Raw genomic sequence first — 22767 nt, forward strand, 5'->3', positions numbered from 1 at the left:
CTCTCTCTCTCTCTCCATACAAGGAAGTGGATTAAATAAAATAATATAGATATTCTTTTGATAAAAATTATAAAATACTGGGGGTTTGTATATGATATTTCTGGAGATTTTAAAATGTGTAATGACCTTCATTCTTGACAGTTTCATTCAATAAGTCTTTACTAAGGGCCTCCTATAGTCATTATCTGCTCTGAAGAGCTAAGTTGGGTCAAAACTATGGCATCTCATTTTCCAAATAAGGAATCTGTTACTGAGCTCTCCAGTGCGTGCTGTGGAAAATAAGTGGTGCGGGAAGTTGTGATAAAGGGCTGTACAGATGGGGAATGCACTCAGTCTCTTGCAGTGGGTTTTTTTTAAACACACACAAAAAAAGACCCAAACATGTCACGATGATAGGCAGGCTGTAGCGCACACATCAAGATAAATAAATAAGTGAACAAATATCATGCTGTGTTCAATATCTTCATGAGGATTGTGATCACACCTGGGCATTTCACCCCCAATATTAACACTGCTAATAGCATGACTCTTTTTAAAATGCTTTCTTTTAAACATGTTTCTGTATCAAATCTTATTCCACTTTCATAATGACTCAAAAACCGGTTGCTGTAATGCATAAAGATCCCACATATGTCAGAAAAGGCTGGTGCCAGCAGGGTTTTCAGAAGTATATTTCCAGGCCTTTGTTTTGAAGTGCCTCTATACAAACCCAAATATTCAACCTGTCAGTTAATGGCCAAATGTGCTAGTTATTTACATGACTCACAGAGTCCATTCTGACTCTAGAAGCTAGCTGATACTTTACTTCCCATTTTACAGATATGAAAACAAGGCACAAAAGATTAAACAATCTATACAACGTTACAGTTGAGAAACAAAGATACTAGGATTTAAACCTAGCAGCCTGACTGCACTAATGCTCCTAATTCTAAGGTCTCTGTGCTGTTACCCTGTTAACATTTTCTTATCTCCAGGCAACAGTTTCTATGCATCCAATATGTCTGATATGGAACCAATCTTTTATTCCATGGCAAAATGAGTCATCAGTGTTTTTGAGAAGGTTCTATGCGTCCACCTTACAGTTATGTAGCTGCTTTCCAACGTCCCCTCATACTTGCACACTATAATTTTTTGCAATGGAAAATATACCTGCCTTGATTTTTCAGGTAGAATTAATGTGGAACGTAGAAAAAAAAAGATTAACAAAAAAATATTGGAGAAGAAGATTGGCAAAAAGGCATGTGTTTAGAAAGGAGTCAAGTGCCTCCAGGGGTGTAACCATTTGAAAAGATCATCCAAAGATGACTGTTCATTCCTTGAGCCATATTGTCTAGTCCTAGATGACAAATATTGGTGGTTGTGGTTGTTGAGCATCATCAAGTTGGCACTGACCTATAGCTGATCGCCTCCTCATGGGTTTTCAGAGGCAATAAATCACATAGTTCTCATCTTTCTTCTGCAGAGCAGCTGGTGGATTTGAACCGTGTATTTTAAATGTTGGTTAGGTAAGGTAAAAAACACATAGACCCCATGAGAGGACCTTCCTTGATCCCTGACTCTTTTCCAAATGAAAGAAGAGGGTGACAGAATAGGCCAGTGACATCCAAATTTAAAATTCTCAGAGAGGGCCTTTTAGCTCTAGCTCTAAACACAGAACCAAGGCCCCAGGTTCTGAAGACACCTTACTGTAAGCTCCTACTGCTTAAGACATACCTGAATGCTTGGGCAGTGAGTTACTCTAGCTAAACTTAGAGTCTTTAATAACACCCCACCAGTCAAGAACAAGATTTGAGTTTTATTTTTCTTCTTGGATATATTTTCTTTTTTCCTCTGCCTCCAAAATGTAAGTTCACAGAACAGATTCAGTACCTTTTCAAATGACACTTAACCATGGCTCACTTGGGAGATTCCAATAACATCTCCCATCAAAATTAGTATAGGCCTAATGCACAACCATCTCTGTCCTGAAACCCTTTCTTTCACTATTCACATATGGCTGTACAGATGCTGATTAAAGAGCACATCACAAAGACGTTTGCGAAATTCACACAATCTCAATTAGAAGAGATTTACTTCTGCTGTGGTTCCAACTGAGACTGGAACCTAGTGGTAAGGAGCTGCTCTGCCAACCCAAAGGCACATGGTTCAAATTTACCAGATGGTCCACAGGAGAAAGATGAAAAATCAATTCCCGTGTGATTTACTCTCTGAAAATACACTTGAGGGTCATGTATGGGTCGGTTCCAACTCAATGGCACACAACAACAATAATGTGACTCCCACAGGGCATGAAATGAAAGTGTACTGTGCACAACAATGCTAATTAAAGAGTAATGTCAAGGTTGTCAAACAGTCTCCTGAGTGGTGCACATGATTAACACAAGATTAGAGGTCAAGATCACTCAGAGGTAACTTTGAAGAAAAGCCTAGAGATATACTTCTGAAAAGTCAGTTCTTGAAAACCCTGTGGAGCACAATTCTCTTCTACATGCATGAAGTCATCAAGTCCCAAAACTAACTTAACAGCAATTGGCAAACAACGTCCCAATTCCTTTAGAGTTCCTCCCAAGAGTTTAGAGAGAAAGGCACATCCCAAAACCAAGATATGGCTTCCCAAACTATTCCAAAGCTTAATTACACATATATCAGGTGATAGTATAATGACTAGGGAGCTTTGATGGCTCAGTAGGTAAAAAGTTGTGCTATCAACCCAAAGCCATGTGGTTCAAATCCAGAAGATGCTCTGTAAGAGAAAGGTGGATGGGCAATCTCTTCCAAGTGAATTTTAGTCTTTGAAAATCTGCTGATGGATACGTTCTGATTTGATAGCACATAACAAGTGTTTATAAACCTTTTCATTCCTCTAACCTTGCAAGAAATGGGCCTGGTGGGCATCTAACCAATTTGTCCTTATTACCCTCCTACTTAGCCAGGAACCAAGCAGTAACTCAGTTGATTTAAGCTCAGCAGGTGTGTTAGAATGTCCCATGGTGTTTCACAAGACTCATTTCTGCATTAATGACTTCTTGCAGAGAAGTGTACAAAACATGCTCAAACTTGTGACTTTCCAAAGGAAAATTCAGCCCAGTCTTGCCAAATGAATCCATTCTTAACCAAGAAATTATTGCCAAAACTAAGGAGACAGGAATTTATTTATTTCTTTATTTTTTACTTTGGACCATATAACTTTTAAATCCAAGAAGCACCCAATGAGCTAATATGCCCTGTCTGCTAAAAAGCTCAATAACCTGTTAATATTTTTCAGGCACACTGATCAGTCCAGCAAATGGATGAGTTATGGTCATTAAAGTAGATGGGCAATGATGTTCAGCAGGAGCAAAATGGTGAGCATGTCACCTGGGGCAAGCCATGAGTGAAGGAAAGTAGAGGAACTGAGTAAATCTACTTACCTGAAGCATCTGGAGGTAGCCTTCTTGGGGGTCACAGAGCAGGGAGGAGATGCGGTGATTGTTTCGCATGCATTTTTGGCTGTCCTTGGTAGAGGGGAAGACTTGTCGCACCACAGTCATCCTGCCAAGAGCACTGTGGACCAGATCCAGGATCTCTGGGTCACTGATTTCCTGGGGAGATAACCAACCAGACCAAGCTTACCATCAACTCATACACTATTTCTGCAAAAGACTTAGAGGTCCACAGCAAGAAACAGCTAATACCAACAAGGTTAATAAACTGAGTCTAGTTCACAAAATTAATTGATTCACAAATAAAATTTTGCTAACAGTTGGATGAAAATAAGTCTACTGTTCCATGCATTGACTTGTATGGGTCCAGGTTGTTAACAACAAGTAGTGCTAAATGGAATATATGGTGGCTTACTGGTATGGAATTGCACTGCCAACCCAAACAGACATTCTTTAAATCCATGAGCTGCTCTATGGCAGAAAGATGGTCAATCACCTCCCACACAATTTACTGACCCTGAAAACCCACTGAAAGATCAGCTATGGATCACTTCCAACTTGGTGTCACACAACAACAGTGACAAATGGCATGGTAGATACTAAGACAAAACCCAATACTCACTGTTGTTATATCAATTCCAACTCAAAACTAACCTCCATCAGGTTCCTGAGGCTACAAACCTTATTGTGGGGAGGCTGTCAATCTCCGACAAGCAGTTAGTGGATTAAATCCCCCAGAGATGGTAGTCATTAGCTGTAAGCAACTATTAACTTCCTGTTAGGATTCATGAACCTGGATGTTCTGTGTCATCATCAGTTGAAATGCAATTCTTTAATAACTGGTTCATTTAACTTTTTTCTTTTTTTTATTGGGAAAAACATATTGGTGGTACAAGGAGGTGAGGGTTGGGGGCAGAAGGGTGAGGATGGGCCAGGATGCAGTTGCAGAGCTGCACAGTTTGGTCGGTGGGGGGAGCAGGTGAAGGAAATGATGAGGGTCCAGTGGGGACCAGATGCTACAGAGGAATGACAAGCATTTTCCAATAGTAATTAAACCAACTGTCTTATTGATTTGGGAATTGGATGCTGACTCTCTGGCTTCTTCATGCTGACCAGGGGCGTAGATGTAAACGGGGGAAGGGAGGACGCTTTATCACCTTACTGGTGGTCTTGGGTTAAAGCTGCCTGCCTTCTTGCTCTGTTAAAAGATATTTTCCTGTCATTTGCTCCCCTCTGGACTGCAAAGTGTTTTCCCAGGTGGGTCCAGTGGGGATGGCTGGTTGAACCCAGAGGTTCCATCCTCCTTTGCTTCCTTAGCTGTCAGTTGTATTTCCTTTTTGTCATTGGCACTGGGTTCAGGGTCAATTCTGGAGTAAAACTCAGAGTTAAGGTTACCTATAGGAAAGGGAGCAAAACTAGAGAGAACAAACTTGTGAGTTACAAAAAGAAAGGCTTTGAGGGTGTTGCTTTCAGGTTTACTTGGGGGGAGGGTGGCAGAAGGTGGCCTAGGTAACATTGGGTACCCTTGGCATTCTTTTTTTTTTCCTTCTTTCCCACCGAGGGGTCAGATGGCACAATCTGGGGACTGAGGAGCTCACTCTAAGAGCCGAGATGGCTCACCCCGAGCCGGGGGCCGAGGGCCGCCTGTCCTGGGCAGAGGGCCACGATGGCTCACCCTGAGCCGGGGGCCAAGGGCAGCCCATCCTGAGCAGGGTAACACCCCCCAGGAGCTGGCTGGTATACTCCCCCTCCAATTACCCCCTACCCCAGTCTGGTCCCCTTGCCTGACTGAGGACTCTGTGGTCAGGGATAGTGTTTCCAATTCCAGCACTGCCACTTTTACACCCCCCCCATAAGTGGTCATACTATATTTTGAAGTAGGTGTCACTGCCCTAGCCCTTTATATATGATAAAGGGAACCTGAGAATTGTGAACAGATTCTCCCCAGTTCTAATCATCTTTTGGCAGAAGCAAAATATGTGGTGCATTTAGGATGTCAGTCCTCTTTTGCATGCTGCCACTGTTAAGGTCATCAGACTCACAGTGACTTTCAGCATTCCATTGCATAGGTAATCGTCTTCTTTGGCCTGTCCAATGCATAGGTAATCGTCTTCGTTGGCCTGTCCAAGGAAACCCAAACCTGCAGATGGCGGGCATGCATCCCATCCCCCACCTCCTATGCAGGTGGCCAGCGGGGCGCGTGTCCCCCCCCAGCGCGGGAGGCCTGCAGGAGGCACAGGGCCCCACCAGTGTGGGTGGCTGTTGGGGGCACGCCCCCCCCCACCCCGCCGCATGGGTGCTCGGTGGGTGTGTGGCCCCTTTTGTGCGGGCAGCAAGAGGGCGCCTGCTTCCCCCACAGCCGCCATCCTGGCTCCAAGAATTCTGTCCAGACCAAGTCCACCTTATGGCAGTATGGTGGCTTCACTGTACCAGTCTTGAGGAGGGCCAGTGCCCAGCATCCATCCTGGGTGAGGGAATCCGTTCATTCTGGCTGTGGAAGCCTCATGGAGCTGCAGTGGCTGTGCTGCGCAGCATGGGCTCTGGGGGGCGGGGGGAGCCAGGAGACTCACCCATTTCTCCTTGGGAATCCTTGAATTCCTATTGTTGAGCCTCAATCTTCACTGAGGGCCAGTCATCAACCCTTTTAAGTGTTCAATTATCAATAAGCCGAAGTCTGTGGAAGGCCATAATGGCCCTGCTTTAAGTGGTTCGCTGCTCCCGCAGCTCACCATGCTGTCTCTGCCTCTGCCGCCATCTTGGATCTCCTAATTTAATTTTTTTAAAAAATAATTACATACAAATTTTGAAAATCCATCTATTTACTTAATAATATTTGTCAAACATCCTGTCTGTAGTTTGTTTAGTAACTAAGTGTTGAGGCAGAAACAATCTCAGCCCCAGAAAGTTCACTGAAGTAGGACAGAATATGATAAATGCAAAAACCAAGAGGTTGAGGGAGAGGAGAAAACCAGATGTGCATCCTGAATGTTAGACCAGGTACTCACAAAAAACCTAGAGTTTCTATTAAGAAAAATTCTTATCTTTCCATTTAAATAGCCTTTCTAGGTTTTAGAGATAGTAAAGAAGGGAAAATGCTAAGAGCTCTCTCCAGTGATGGCTTCTATAAACAACTAGGTGAGGCAGAAAAATAGAGTAGCTAGGCAAAGAGTTTGCATGAATGGGAGTTTGTGGGATAGGGATAGGGGGAAGTAGTGGGTTCTCAAAAGATGAGTGAAGTGACAGTGGTTGTTCAGGGTACAAAAAGCAAGACAGACAGGCTGACAGGTCCTACTGGTTCTCACATTGTGAGTTAGCAGAAAAGAAGAACAGCAAGAAGGACTCTAACAATCACAGGCAAGGCTTGCAGATGCCCAAACTCAGACCTTGAAACAAGCAAACCAAGATAAAACACCTGCAGTAGTGGTAGTGAGCATGCCCCACCTTTCACTTTGTTGAACTGTAATAGCTTGCATGTTGCTATGATGCTGGTGGAGAGGTTTCAGTGAAGCCTGCAGACTAAAACAGACTCGGAAACAGGACCAATTATTTACTTCTGAATTAATTAGTCAGTGAAAAGTATATGGTCTGCTATACTAAGAATGACAAATTGGAGAGAAATGGCATCATAATCATTGTCAAAAGAATATTTCACGGTCTATCTTGGAAGTTCATGAGCATGATATTCATACACATACAAAGGCGGCCTATTATTATTAATAATATTTGGCAAATATTGTGGAAAAATTACTGTTCAAATCATTAAGACTGAAGACTGACTATGAAAAGACTTTTGATTGTGTGACACATAATAAGTAGATAACACTGAGAAGAGTGAGGATTTTAAAATACTGAATTATTAAGCTCACACCTTGTACATAGCCTAGACCAGAATGCAGTGATTCCCATACAAGGGAATACTGAATTATTTAAAATCAGAAAAGAAGTGTTTCAAGGCTGTATCCTTTTATCACACTTATTTAATATAGACTCTGAGGAAATAATTCTAGAAGCTTGACGATATGAAAAAGAATGTAATATCAGGATTGGAAAAAAACTAGTTTACAACATATGACATGTGGATGATACAATGTTGCTCACTGGAAATAAAGGCAACTTGAAGCCCTTACTGATAAATATCCTTGAACATTCATATAAAGAAAAACAATTATACAGATTGACTAATAAACAGGATGAAGTTTGATAGTTGGAAAAAAAGATTAAGGTTGTCAAGGATTTAATTTTTAGTTGGAACCATAAGCAACTTTGAAGAAGCAGTAGTAAAAACAATACAAACAAACAAAAAATAGCAAATGACATATCAATTGTGAAAATTTTCTACCAATGAGGTTTTAGAAGTACTGAGAAAACAAGTATGTCACTGAGAGAACATACTCATTTGCTCAGTGCCATTGAATCAGAATCAACTAAAAGCTTATCTTCCACTGGTTTCCTGATGCTATAAATAGCATGGCAGGAGATTGCCCATCTTTCTCTAGAGGAGTCAGTGATGGATTCAAACCACCAGAGACACACGACCCTTTGGCTGGCAAAAAATATTACATAAATCACTGGCTGAGTAAGGAGCAAAGAAACCTGTACTGGAAGTGCAGCCATAATTTTCCTTTAAACAAAAAGGCATTGTGTTTCTTTTTCTTCTCTATTTTCTTTCTTTAGGTGTGAGTGTTTTTTTAAACTTCATCTTTGTTTTGTTCTCTTTTGCTTTATCCCTGGCCCTTGTTTATATTTTTTTAAAATTTTTCTTCTTTCTGTACCTGCCCCAGTTTTGTTTTTTTCTTTCCTATCTACACTTGTTGTTATACAAGTGTGCAGGTCTTTGGTTCATAGGGTTGTCATGAGTAGTCTATAACTCAACTTCACTTAACAACAACAAGACTTATTCTCGGGTTTAGGGTTTGCTTGTTTGTATGCCTGTTTGGGATATGTGTATGTATGTGTGTGTATGCCTACATCCCACCTGGTGAAGGACAGCAAACATCTTGTCCTGCAATACTGAATCCAGCACCAGCCCAGTCTATCTTTAGTCATGTTCCATAAATAGAAAACAGAGAACTTCAAATACACCTCCTTTCTCTATTACACCTCCACCAGAAAACAAAAGGTAAAATATTAAATACTGGCAAAGTAGGCAGATGAGCAGCATACTCACTCTTTGCCTATGACTTTAAATATCTCTCACTCCCCCTTTTTCTTTTACATATACATATCAGGAGAAGTTGGCACAACCAAGTGACCAAAATATCTGTCTCGCTCATTGCCATCAACTTAAAAATTACTCATAGCTGACCATCCAGTGTGTTTTCAGAGGCTATAAATCACACACACACACACACACACACACACGCACCCCTGTGCCAGAAAATTTCCTTTCAGGGGATAAAATTATATTGTCACTTCCTTCTAAGAAATTAAAAATAATTATACACATGTGCTTCAAACTGATTAACAAAAAGTTGGAGAAAACCACAGACAAAACCCTGTTGCTGTTGTTATGTGCCGTCGAGTCGTTTGCGACTCATAGCGACCCTAGAAGAATTAAAAAGAAATACAAGAAAAGTATAAGTGAAAAGTTAGAATCCATACACAAACAGATAATTGAAATTCAGAAGAAAGACTAATAATTACATGGAACACCACCAAGAATAACTTATGTTGAAATCGTAGAGCAAGAAGTTGTTGTTGTTAGGTGTCTTCGAGTCGTAGATGATTCATAGTGACCCTATGAATGAAGACTTGAACACCTGTATAACTCTCATCGCTTCTCCAGGTTCATAGGATTTCCAAAGGCCAGCTAGCTTCCAAGCTTGTTTTAATTAGGGAGCTCCACCAAACACTGTCCACCATGGGTAACCATTACTGTATTTGACACATCAGTGTCACCATGTTCAGCATCACAGCCACCATGAGTTACCTCTGTAGACAAATGAACAGACTAGTGCTACACCACTTAAAAGAATGTTTGACCAAAACTAATTAAAACGAGGCCTGAGGAACACAGATTAAAAATCACTTAATGTTCTATCCTGTAGGCCAAAAGAGTTAAAATAAAACACAGAATTAAAAGGCATCAAGATTGGCAAAGAGATGGTTAAACTATTGCTATATACAGATGATATGACAGTGTACACAGAAAACCTCAAGGACTCAACAAAAAATCTGTTAGAGCTAGTAGACCAATTTAGTAGAGTGGTAAGATACAAGATCAATATCTAAAAATCAGTGGGATTTCTGTACTACTGTACAAAGAAAACTCAGAAAATGAAACCAAGTTAGCAATACTGTTTATAATAGATAACAGCAAATTGAGATACTTGGACATGAACCTAACTAGAGACACAGAAGACCTATACAAAGATAACTACAGAGCATCTCTGCAAGATACAATAAAAGACCTAAGTAAATGGAAAATGTTTCCTGTTCATTTAGGAAGACTCAACATTGTGAAAATGGCAATCCTACCAAAAGCATCTACATGTTCAATGAAAAGTCAATACAGCTACCAAATTCCTTTTTCAAGGACATAGAAAAGGAAATTGTCACATTTATTTGGGGTGAAAAAAGATGTTGAATAAGCAAAGCACTTCTGAAAAAGAAAAATGAAGTGGGAGGCATAGCACTCCCTGACCTCAAAACCTACTGTACAACGGTAAGAACCAAAACAGGATGGACTGGTACAATGAAAGGCACCCGAATTGAGAACTCAGAAATGGATGCAGCTATCTATGGTGAACTGATTTTTTATAAGGAAATAAAATTTATTAGAAGGGGAAATGACAACAAATGGTGCTGACAAAACTGGACTGTTACCTGCAGCTCAAGGTGAATCAGAGATCTGCTAGTAAAGCCCAAAAGCATAAAGTTCATCAGGGGTAAACTGGAATCAAAATTACATGGATCAACAATCTGCGTTATGCAGATGACACAACCCTGCTTGCTGAAATTGAGGAGGACCTGAAGTGCTTGCTGCAGAGAGTCAAGGACTGCAGCCTCCAATATGGATTGAAGCTCAACATCAAGAAAACAAAGATTCTCACCACTGGGCCAACTGGCAGCATCAGTATGGATGGTGAAGAGATTCAGATAGTCAACAGTCTTAGTTTACTTGACTCCACAATCAACAGTCTTGGTAACGGCAACCAGGAAATCAAGAGATGAATTGCATTGGGAAAGTCAGCTGTGAGGGACCTCTCAAGAGTACTGAAGAGCAACGACGTCAGACTGGAGACTAAGGTGTGTGCGGCTGATCCAGGCTATAGTCTTTGTAATTATGTGGTATGCATCAGAGAGTTGGACAGTGAATAGGGATGATAGAAAGAGAATGGATGTCTTTGAGCTGTAGTGCTGGAGAAGAGTGTTGAATATACCATGGACTGCTAGGAGAACAAACAGGTTTGGCCTGTAAAAGGTGAAACCGGAATGCTCCTTGGAGCCAAGGATTCTGAAGCTCCATCTGACATAGTTTAGGCATGCTGAAAGGAGGGCCTGGTCCTTGGAGAGGGACATCAAGTTATCTTTGTATAGGTCTTCTGTGTCTCTAGTTAGGTTCATGTCCAAGTATTTCAATTTGCTGTTATCATATATTATAAACAGTATTGCTAACTTGGTTTCTAACTTAGAGGAAGACCTTCTAAGAGATGGATCGATTCTGTGACTGGAGTGGTGGGGATAAGTGAGTTTGAGATGGCTAAGTTGGCACAGGACAGAACGGCGTTTAAAGCTCTTGTACATGGAGTTGCTATGAGTTGCAAGCAACTCGATGGCACATAACAACAACAGTCTATGGTAATAATAGACTGCCAAATACAGCCAGAAATTCAATCTGAAGAGGATAAAATTGATGAATGAAATTGTCTAAAGATTAAATCTCTATATGCATCAAAAACTTTTAACAAGAGAGTGAAAAGAAAACCTTTTGACTGGAAAAAACATTTGGCAACACCATTTCAGAGAAGGATCTCATATAAAAAGTTTACAGAATCCTAGAGGTCCTCCACAAGAAAAAGCCTGATAATCCAATTACAAAATAGGCGAAAGACATGGAAAGATTTTCTCTCAGAGGACGATACTCATATGGCCAACAGACACATGAAGAACTGCCCCAAATCACTGGCAATAAGAAAGACGCAAATCAAAACCACAATGAGATACCTTCTCACTCCAGTAACAGTGGCAAAGTTTAAGAGGACAGTAGGCAATAAATGTTGGAGAAGATGTGGAGAGATAGGAACATATTTGGTGGAATTGTAAACTGATACAATACAAAGGCAGTATGGTGTTTCCTCAAAAAGCTGAACACAGAAATTTCATATGACTCTGCTATTCCACTGCTTGGAATATACTTCAAGAAAATGAGAACTGAGGGACAAATGGAGACTTGTATACCAATGTTCATAGCAGAGTTATTCACCATTGTGAGAACACAGAAACTACCCACATGTCCAACCACAATCGAGTGGACTGAGAAATTATGGTACATTCACATGATGGAATACTATGCAGCATGCAGGAGCAATGATTTTGTAAATTACCACCTAATTTGGGAGGGCTTCTAGAGTATTATACCAAATGAACAAACTCAGTCCCATAAGGACAAATACTATGTAAGACCATTATTGTAGAATGTTTATGAGGATCCAAGGGTGGAAGGTAGGAGCAGATAGATGAGGATGAGGTGGGGTGAGGAGTGGTTAATCATAAGGTTGCTAAATTTGGTAAGTGGAGGGAGGAATGATTAAAGGAATTGTGAAAGAGCTGGTGTGAAAAACAACGTATATGAACTTTGTAAGTAAACCAGTACAAAATAAAAATTTCATTTCAAGAAAACGAAAATACTGAGAAAATTGTTGCAGATTTGTTGGATGAAAACTTCCCTTATAAAATAAAAGAAAAAAGATAAACACTTAAGAAGTTAAATAAGTACCAAACGTGCTGGTTAAATGATAAGCCTCATTATGTTTTAAAATATTTAAATACTACAAAGCGTCTTCTCAGATCATGATGCTACAAAATTAGAAATCAACAAGAGTAGGATGACTGAGATAAATTAAAGGGTATGAAAGTAAAATAAAAATTCTGATTAAATACTGAGGCACAAACAGAGACTTGTACACCAATGTTCATAGCAGCATTATTCACCATAACAAGAACATGGAAACAGCCCTAATGCCCACCACAATGGAATGGATTGAGAAATTACGGTACATTCACACAATGGAATAATATGCAGCAGGAGCAATGATTTTATAAATTACTAACTAACACAGGAGGGACTCCAGAGTATTTTGCTAAGTGAACTCAGTCTCATAAAGACAAATTCTGTATAGGACCATTATTGTAGAGCATGTACAAGGATTGTGGGAGCAGGGGTGAGGGACTTAACTACAGGGTGGTAAAATTTGATGGATGGAGGGATTGGTAAAGGAAGGGGGAAAGGTCCTCTGTGAAATACAATGTATATGAACTTTATGAACTTCGTATGTAAACAAATATAAAATAAAATTCAAAAAAAGAACATATAAAACCTCTGAAACGCAATGTATATAAGCTTTGTAAGCAAACCAATTAAAAAATAATGTAAAGTAGAATATATAAGACTGCATGAAACACAATGTAAGTGAAAGATTGTATAAAATATAAAGTATATGAGCAAAACATAATGTAAAGGAATTATTATATAAAACTAATAAAATATTTTTAAAAACCCACAATGCATATGATTGAAACATAATGTAAAGGAAATTTATATGAAAACAATTAAATATTTTAAGAGCTACTGATAAAAATGATTTGTGTTTAAGTCTTAAATCAAATGAGAATACAATGTACCAAAAATCTATGTGTTGTTGTTAGGCACATTGAATTGAGAATAACTCACAGTGACCCTATGAACAACAGATAAATTCTTTAGTTTTTGCAACTACATTCCTTTTCATCTTTTTTCCAATTTAATAAACTTGGCTTAAAGTACATATTATTGTGATTTTTGTTGGGTGCCATTGAGACAACTATGACACATTAGCAACACTGTAAGCAATAGATCTAAAACTTGCCTTATTTTACACATCATCATGACCTGTGACAGGTCAAAACGATTGCTGTAGTCACTATGCCAAACTTTTTCATTGAAAGCCTCCCTCTTTTTTTCCTTCTCTTTTACTTTTCTCAGCAAAACCTTTGAGGCAAATAAAAACAGTGCTGAAAAGTCAATTTATAGTAATAAATTTATACATCAGAAAATGAAAAAAATCAATACTTAAATATAACATCACAAACAATTAGAAAAAGAGCAGCAGAATAGTCTCCAGAGGAATGAAAATAATGCAAATTAGGGCACAAATTAATGAACAAAAAAGAACAGAAAGATTAAAAAGAGACTAGAAGTTTGTGTTTTGAATGGATTACTAAAATCTGCAAATCACTAGCAAATGTAACAAAGGTAAAGAAAGAGAAATGCAAATAGTATGAATAAGAAATAAAAGTTGGTGACATCACTCCAGAATCAGGTGAAACTTAAAGTTTAATAACAGAATAATATGAAGAACTATACTCCAACTTTTCAACGTTTCTGATTGTGTTTGTGTTCCTACAAGCAATGCTTATATGTTTTTGCTTCTATTTTGCACATTGTTCTTGTGTAAATCTCCTAATGAATTTATACATATATTTTCCTAGTTAATACACCTGGAAGTAGAATTCCTTAGGAGAATATGAACACCTTCAAATTTACTTTGTTGAGTGTCATCAAACTCAATTTATTGTTGTGGAGTAGAAACTGACTCAGTTGACTTTCCAGCATGTTTTTAGTCTTTCAATCATGAGGGAAGAGATCACCCACCTTTTCCCCATGGAACAAGGGTGACTCAAACTGCCTCTCTTTGGGTAGGCAGCACAACTCTCAACCCATTGGTCTAGGAAAGCTCCCCATGTATGTCATCAAGATGATTTCAGCTCATAGTCATTCCATGTGACAAAGTCAACTTTCTCCAAAGGTTTTCTTGAGTATATATATATAGAAGCAGATCACCAAACCTTTCTTCTGAAGAGCAAGCAAGTGTTCACACTGCCAACATTTATTTTAGTAGCTAAGTGTTTAACCATTTCAACATGAAAGTTCATTTTAAATTTACTGAGTAATGGCAAATTCCAAAAGTGGTGGCATCAATTTATATATGCATTCTCAATAATGAGAGTTTGTGTTGTTCTCTCAAACAAGGTGCATAATCAATCAGGTGTCTCTCTGTGAACAACTACTTGATTGTGACTTGAATATTAGCCAGACTGTGGGTATGAATTGCCTTCTGTAAATATGGATCAATAATAATATTACCAAATATGCTTAAATTTAAATATGGATAAAGATATCTCATATATTTGTGAATTAACTGTATTTCTTTGTCTACTAATGATTTTGTTCTAGGTATTATTGTTGTTTTCAGTTTTCCCTTGGCTTCAGTCTCTCACAAACTGAATTGTGTCTCTTTTTTAGTTTGCTTGTTTTTAATTCTGAATAATAAATATTTATTTTATGCCATGAATATCTCCTCCAGTTTCAGGCTTTGCTTGTTTAAAGTGTATTTTGAGGACTGAGAGATCCTAGTTGTAATGGACTAAATTAGTGGACTGAGAGTTCTTAGTTGTAATTAGCGGGGTTTATCCCCCTTTATTGTTTATATTTAAAATAGCATTTCTGATTGAAATGAAAAATAAATAGATAGATAGCATTTCTGCAATAGAAAAAATATTACGCCACATTATTCTTTGTTGTTGTTGTTATGTGCCGTCGAGTCGCTTGCTACTCATAGCAACCCTATGTACAATAGCCCTAAACTCTGCTCTGTCCTATGCCAATTGCACTGTCTCTGACACTCCCATCCCGAATATCCCAGTCACTGAATCAATCCACCTCATAGAGGGCCTTCCCCTCCTGCGCTGTCCCTCCACCCTCCCAAGCATGATGTCCTTCTCCAAGGACAGGTCTCTTCTCACAACATGTCCAAAGTATGTTAGACAGAGCCTCAGAATCCTTGCCTCCAAGGAGCCACCCGGTTTAACCCTTTCCAGGACAAATCTGTTTGTTTTCCTAGCAGTCCATGGTATTCTCAATACTCTTCTCCAGCACCACAGCTCAAAGGCATCAGTTCTCCTTCTATCCTCCTTGGTCATTGTCCAACTCTCTGATGCGTAACAAGTGATTGCAAAAACCATGGCCTGTATCAGACACACCTTAGTCTCCAGAGAGACACCATTGCTCTTCAGTACTTTGGAGAGGTCCCTAACAGCAGACTTTCCCATGGCAATGCACCTTTTAATTTCCTGGCTGCTGGTGCCAAGACTGTTGACTGTGGAGGCAAGAAAACTAAAGCTGTGAAGTGTTAATAATTTTATTTTTTATATTTACACTTTAAATCAAACTATAATATAGTTGTGGTGAGAGGTATAAATATGAGGTTTATTTATTTATGTATTGCTTATTTTTCAGTAAATGGTATTTGCAATTAATTGCTATGTGTCAGAGAATAAGACTAAGGAGGATAGAAGAATTGATGTCTTTAAGTTTTGGTGCTGGACAAAATTCATGAATATACAATGGACCAACAAGGGAAAAAATAGGTTTGTCTTGGAGAGAGTGAAATCAAATTTCTCCTTGATGGCTAGGAGTTTGAAGCTCTGTCTCATATACTTTGGCTGTGTGGTGGAGGGACCAAGCCTTAGAGAAGGACACCATGTTCAGAAGGGTGGGACAGTGCAGGAGAGAATGATACAGTAACTAGCCAATGGGGGTAGGCATATTGGAATCAGTAAGACTGGCTTAGGACAGGGCTGGTTTTAGAGCTATTGTATATAGGGTCGCTATGAGTATCTGGCGACTTGATGGCACATAACAACAGTAACAACATCACACATTTAAATGTCATTCTATGGTGATGAGTCCCCCAAGAAAGCCACCACCCATTTCTTAGACCTATACATACATATTTTGCTTCAAAGTTTCATTGTTGTTGAGTTGGAATAAACTTATAGATGATTTTACAGTGGATTTTCAAAATGTGTAAAACATAAAGGAAGAGATTATCCATCTTTCTCCTTTAGAACCACTGGTGTATTCATACCACTAGGTAGGAGCTGCCTTTGAGTTAACATTAGTAGAGTCTTTAAAAAATAAAACCAGAGCTCAGCTGAGAGACTGGTGTGGGAGCTAGAATTTGAGTAAGGTCACCTCAAGTGCTCAAATAGAGAGATTCCACTCGGCCCTGCCCAGTGTGTGCTTGTGTGAGTGCCAGGCACCTCAAGTGCCTGGAGATGGTACCCATACCCACGCCTGGCACCCAAGCCCATGCCTTGTGGCCATGCCCATGCCCAGCCCTGGTACCCACCTCTAAACTCTGTGCCCACCGTGTGCTTCCACACACTGTGCCCACCACCAACCTCCATGCTAAGTGCCCACTACCGGCCTCCAAGCTCCGCATCTGCATCCACCCTCTGCACCTACCTCCTGCCTCCATGCTCCACACCCACCATCCACTATCTGTGCCTACCTCCAGCCTCCTCTCTCTGCCCACCTCTAATCAGTGACTTCAGATCAAGAACCTATCATCACCTTGTTGTTGTTGTTGTTAAGTGCCTTCGAGTCATAGATGACTCATAGTGACCCTATAAATGAAAGACTTGAACACCTGTTTAACTTTGGTCGTTTCTCCATGTTTATAGAGTTTCCAGAGGCAAGTCATTTCAGAAGTTGATTCCACTTCTGCTTACAATCTTGATTTAACTGGGAGGCTCCACCCAAACACTGTCCAACAAGAGTAACCATTATCACACATTTGGCACATCAGTATCACAGTGTTTAGCATCACAGCAACCACCAAATACCTCTGTAAAGCAATGTACATAATGATGTAGTCAGTTTGATATTTTACGTAATCTGATGTGCTCATCCTCCTATTTTTGGTGTAACATTCATTTGTGCAGAACAATCTTGTCCTTGGAACTTAATCATGTCAATAAGTAAGAATTAGAGGAAGACACTGGATGAGATTGATCATCATCTCAGGCATGAGAAATTCTACCACAGCAATGTAATGGCAGAAGCAAGCTACAGCACAATCTACACAAGCACAAAGCAAGATGGTCATCCCCCAAAAGTAACAGAGTATCAAAGGATCTCCTAAAGCCAGAAAGTCAGATAGAACTTTTTGACACAGAATTTAAAAGAAAAATGATTGAATATTTTCAATGGGTGAAAAACAAACCTAAGGACACTGCAAGCAAAAACCAAGTGGAACTTAAAAAAAAAATCCAAAACAATGCAAATAAAACAAACAAGGCATTAGAGGCCATGGAGAAACAAGAAATTATGATCCAAAATATGATGTCTAAACTTTCAGATGCTGTCAATGTGACGGAGAGACACATGAACAGTGTTGAAGAGAGGAAACACAAAATCAGGGAAATAGAGGATAGGATTTTCACCACTGATCTCTTAGAGCAAAAAGCAGAATCAAAAAGGAGGGAAAAAGAAGAAAATCTAAGAATAATGTGAGACACCATCAAGAGAAATAACATGTGCATCATTGGAATCCTTGAACAGGAAGAAGCAAGTAAAGGCACTGAAAATATTGGGGAAGAATTACTAGAAGAAAATTTCTCAGGCATAATGAAAAATTTAAGAATATGTACTTAAGAAGCTGAGAGAATACCTTATAGAACAGACCCCAAAAGAAAAACACCAAGCCATATCATAGTCAAATTTGCCAGAACCTAAGTTAAGGAAAGAATTCTGAAAGCGGTGAGGAATAAACAAAGAGTAGCCTATAAGGGAAAGCAGATAAGATTAAGTGCTGATTTCTCAGCAGAAACCATGCGAGCAAGAAGACAGTGGAATGACATATATGGAACAGTCAAAGAACACAACTGTCAAGCAAGAATACTATACCCAGCAAAACTGTCCATCAAATATAAAGGAGAGATCAAGATATTCCCAGAAAACAGAACTTAAGGGAGTTTGTAAAAACAAGATCACCATTGCCAGAAACACAGAGAGATGTCCTTCTTACAGAGATGCCACAGAAAGTAGGATGACCCAAAGTAACTAGCAACACCACCAAAAAGAACATAACACAATGATAGCAATAAAACCTTGCCTCTCAATAATAACATGGAAGGTGAATGGTTTAAATGCACAACTGAAGAGAGAAAGAGTAGCAGATCGGATAAAAAAAACCCCAAAAAACAAGATTCAGCAATATGCTGTATACAAGAGACACATTTAAAAAGTGAAGATAAAGAAAAACTAAAAATAAAAGGGTGGAGGAAATATATACCAAGCAATGGCAATCATAAAAAAACAGAAGTAGCAATATTAATCTCAAATAAAATAAATTTCAATGTAAAAGTCATCACAAAGGACAAGGAAGGTCATTATATAATGCTTAAAGGGTCAATAGAAAAGGAGGACATAACAATAATAAATATCTATGCACCAAATGATAGACCTGCAAAATACATAAAACAAACATTAACAAAACTGGGGTGGGGGGTAACCTAACACTACTATAATACTTGGAAGATAGAACTACCAGAAAGAAACTCAACAAAGATGATGAAGAATTAAAGCACAAAATAAACCAACTCGACCTCATAGATATTTAGAAGGCAAAGACACCCAAAAAAGCACAGTATATCTTCTTTTTCCAATATGCAAGGAATGTTCTCAAGAATAGATCACATTTTGGGCCACAAGGCCAGCATCAATAAATTAAAAATCATAGAAATAAGACAGAGTATCTTCTCAGACCACAATGCTACAAATTTAGAAATTAATAACAAGAAGATAAAGGCGAGAGAAAAAAAAACATACATTTGGAAGCTGAACGATACCTTGCTTGAACATGAGTGGGTACTGTTGTTGTTGTTATGTGCCGTCGAGTCGCCTGCGGCTCAGAGCGACCCTATGTACAACAGCCCTAAACTCCGCTCTGTCACAGGACAGAGCGGACAGAGCGGAGTGGGTACTAGAAGAAACAAAAACGGAAATAAAAAAGTTTCTTTTTTTTTAAATTTTTTTTAAAAAAAAGTTTCTTGAAACAAATGACAATGAAAACATCATTTACTAAAACCTCTGGGAAACAGCCAAAACACTAATCAGAGGTCAATTTATGGCAATAAGAAAACACATCAAAAGGCAGGAAAATATTATCATTTGCTCTCTAACCTAGCATCTCCAACAAATTGAAAAAGAACAACAAGAAAACCCAAAAATGGAAATTATAAACATTAGGGCAGAAAGAAACGAAATAGAAAACAGAAAAAAAAATTGAAATAATTAACAAAACTAGGAGTTGGTTCGTTGAAAAGGTCAATAAAATAGACAAACCACTAGCACAACTAACAAAGGAAAAGACACAAATAATCCGAGTAAAAGATGAAAAGGGCAATATCACAACAGAACCAACTAAATAAAAGGCTAACAATGGAATAATATGAAAAATAATACTCAAATAAATATGAAAACCTAGAGTAAATGGACAAATACTTAGAAATTCAGCACCTACCAAAACTGACACAAAGTGAAATTGAACACCTGAACAGACCCATTACAAAAGAAGAAATCAATACGGTAATAAAACAACTTCTAGGAAAAAAACAAAACAAAACAAAAAACAAACCCTGGACCAGATGGTTTCACAAGTGAATTTTATAAAACATTCAGAGAAAAACTATCACCAATTATACATAAACTATTTCAGAAAATAGAAAAAGATGGAATTCTCCCAGACTCATTCTATGAAGCAAACATATCCTTGATACCAAAGCCAGGTAAAGACACCACCAAAATAGGAAACTACAGGGCAATATCTCTCATGAATAGAGAAGCAAAAATACTGAATAAAATCCTGGCCAACAGAATCAAATGATACATCAAAAAAAATTCATCATAAGAGGTATGTAAAGATGGTTAAACATAAGAAAAAACAAGCACTGTAATTCTTCACATTAATAAAGCAAAGAACAAGAACCAGATGACCTTATCAATTGATGCAGAAAAGGCCTTTGACAAAATCCAACATCCTTTCCTGATTAAAACATTCAACTGAATATGATTAGAGGGGAATTTCTTGAACATAGTAAAAAGTATATATGCAAACCCAAAAACCAATATCATTCTCAATGGAGAGAGATTAAAAGGATTCCCTTTAAGAACAGGAACTAGGCAAGGATGTACACTATCACCTCTCCTATTCAATATAGTATTAGAAGTCTTAGCAATAGCAATAAGACAAGAGAAGGAAATTAGAGGCATCTAAATTGGCAAAAAGGAGGTAAAATTATCTTTACATGCAGATGATATGATATTATACTTAGAAAACTCTAAAGACTCAGCAAGAAAGCTATTGGATATAGTTGACAAATTTAGCAAAGTGGCACGATACAAGATCAGCATACAAAAATCAACTGGATTTCTCTACAGTGACAGAGAATACAGAACTGAAGCTAATAAAAACAATACCCTTCACAATAGTTAATCACAAGATAAATACTTGGGAGTAAATCTAACCAAGAACACAAAGGATCTATTCAAAGAAAATTACATAACATTACTGCAAGAAACAAAAACAGACCTGGAGAAATGAAAGAATATACCTTGCTCTTGGATAGAAAGACTCAATATTATGAAAATTACAATACTACCAAAGGGAATTTACACATTCAATGCAATCTCAAAACAAATACCAATTCTCTTCTTCAACGAGATGGAAAAGTCAATCTCCAATTTCATTTGGAATGGAAAGAGGCCCCTAATAAGCAAAACACTCCGTAAAAAGAGAAACAAGGAAGGAGGCATATCACTCTCTGATTTCAAATCCTACTACACTGTCACAGTGGTCAAGATAGTGTGGTACAATGACACAGAGATCAATGGAGTAGAATTGAGGACTCAGAAATCAGTCCATCTACCTATGGTCAACTGGTTTTTGACAAGGAGATGAAATCAGTTAACTGGGGAAATGACAGTCTTTGTAACAAATGGTGTTGACAAAATTGGAAAACTATATGTAGAAAACTCAAACAAGATCCATACCTCACACCATACACAAAAACAAACTCAAAGTAGATCAAGAACCTAGGCCTAAAATCAATGACTATAAACTTCATTAAAGAAAAGCTTGGAAGAACTCTAGAAGTCCTAATCCACAGCATGAACAGTCTTCCAAGCATCCTGAAAAACCTACAACCAGGAAAGGATGAGATAGATAAATGGGACCTTCTAAGAATCAAATATCTATACACATCCAAAAATTTCTCCAACAGGGTCAAAATGGAAACCACAGACTGGGAGAAAAATATTTGGTTATGACATACCTGATAAGGGACTTACATCTAGAATTTATAGAATACTTGAGCATCAAGGTAAACAACCCAATTGAAAATGGGCACATGATATGAATAGACACTTCACCAAAGAAGACATTCAGATGGCTAACAAACACATGAAGAAGTGTTCAAAATCCCTAGTCCTAAGAGAGATGCAAATCAAACCAACTAGGAGATAACGTCTCACCCCAGTAACAATAGCAAAATTCAACAGAGCAGCAAACAACAAATGCTAGCGAGGTTGTGGAGAAACTGAAACCCTTATTCACTGTTGGTGGGAGTGTAAAATGGTGCAACCACTATGAAAGTCAGTATAATGCTTTCTCAAAAAGTTTCAAATAGAAATATCATTTGACCCAGAAATTCCACTACTGGGAATATAGTCTAGATAAACCAAAACTGCTACCTAAACAGATATATGCACACCCATGTTTATTGCTGCTTTGTTCACAATTGCAAAGAGTTAGAAACAACACAACTGTCCATCAACAAACTAATGGATAAAGAAACTGGTATATTCACACAATGGAATACTATGTTGCACTGAAAAACAAGGAACTCATGAAATATTATACTAAATGGGTAACTCTGGAGTCATGCTGAGTGAATCTTAGTCACAAAAGACCAAATGCTGCATAGTGTCACTGTTGTAAAACATGACTGACATCAGGTTGAGGGAAGATAGAGAAGGAGGAGATGAATGATGTATATATTATGTTGAAACAGATGAGGGAGAGAACTGTTTAAAAGGGATATATGATTAGGTATTATTTTCATGACAAGAGTCCAGAATAAGAGCTGTATAGTAAGTTGACTGAGGGGTTGTGTATAACAATGAGAACGTATTTTTTTTAAATGAGAAAAGGAAACTGGGGGGAGAGGTAGGGAGGAAAGAAAGTGTGCAAAAATGCATGAATAGAAATCCAAAGTTTCTGTAAACTTTCATTAAAATGAA

At 38.4% G+C, this 22767-nt stretch overlaps 1 protein-coding gene across 1 annotated transcript in view; it reads right to left on the minus strand.

The window, feature by feature from the left end:
• GRID1 (glutamate receptor, ionotropic, delta 1) overlaps positions 1-22767 on the minus strand; it is a 1297277-nt gene that overhangs the window by 436003 nt on the left and 838507 nt on the right. The window contains exon 6 of the mRNA XM_006901020.1: positions 3411-3581. Within this exon, the coding sequence (XP_006901082.1) occupies positions 3411-3581 (171 nt within the window). The remainder of the gene's footprint in view (positions 1-3410; positions 3582-22767) is intronic.

This window comes from Elephantulus edwardii, unplaced genomic scaffold (genome assembly GCF_000299155.1).
Source record: "Elephantulus edwardii isolate Elephantulus edwardi_28Jun2011 unplaced genomic scaffold, EleEdw1.0 scaffold00305, whole genome shotgun sequence".
Taxonomy (NCBI): domain Eukaryota; kingdom Metazoa; phylum Chordata; class Mammalia; order Macroscelidea; family Macroscelididae; genus Elephantulus; species Elephantulus edwardii.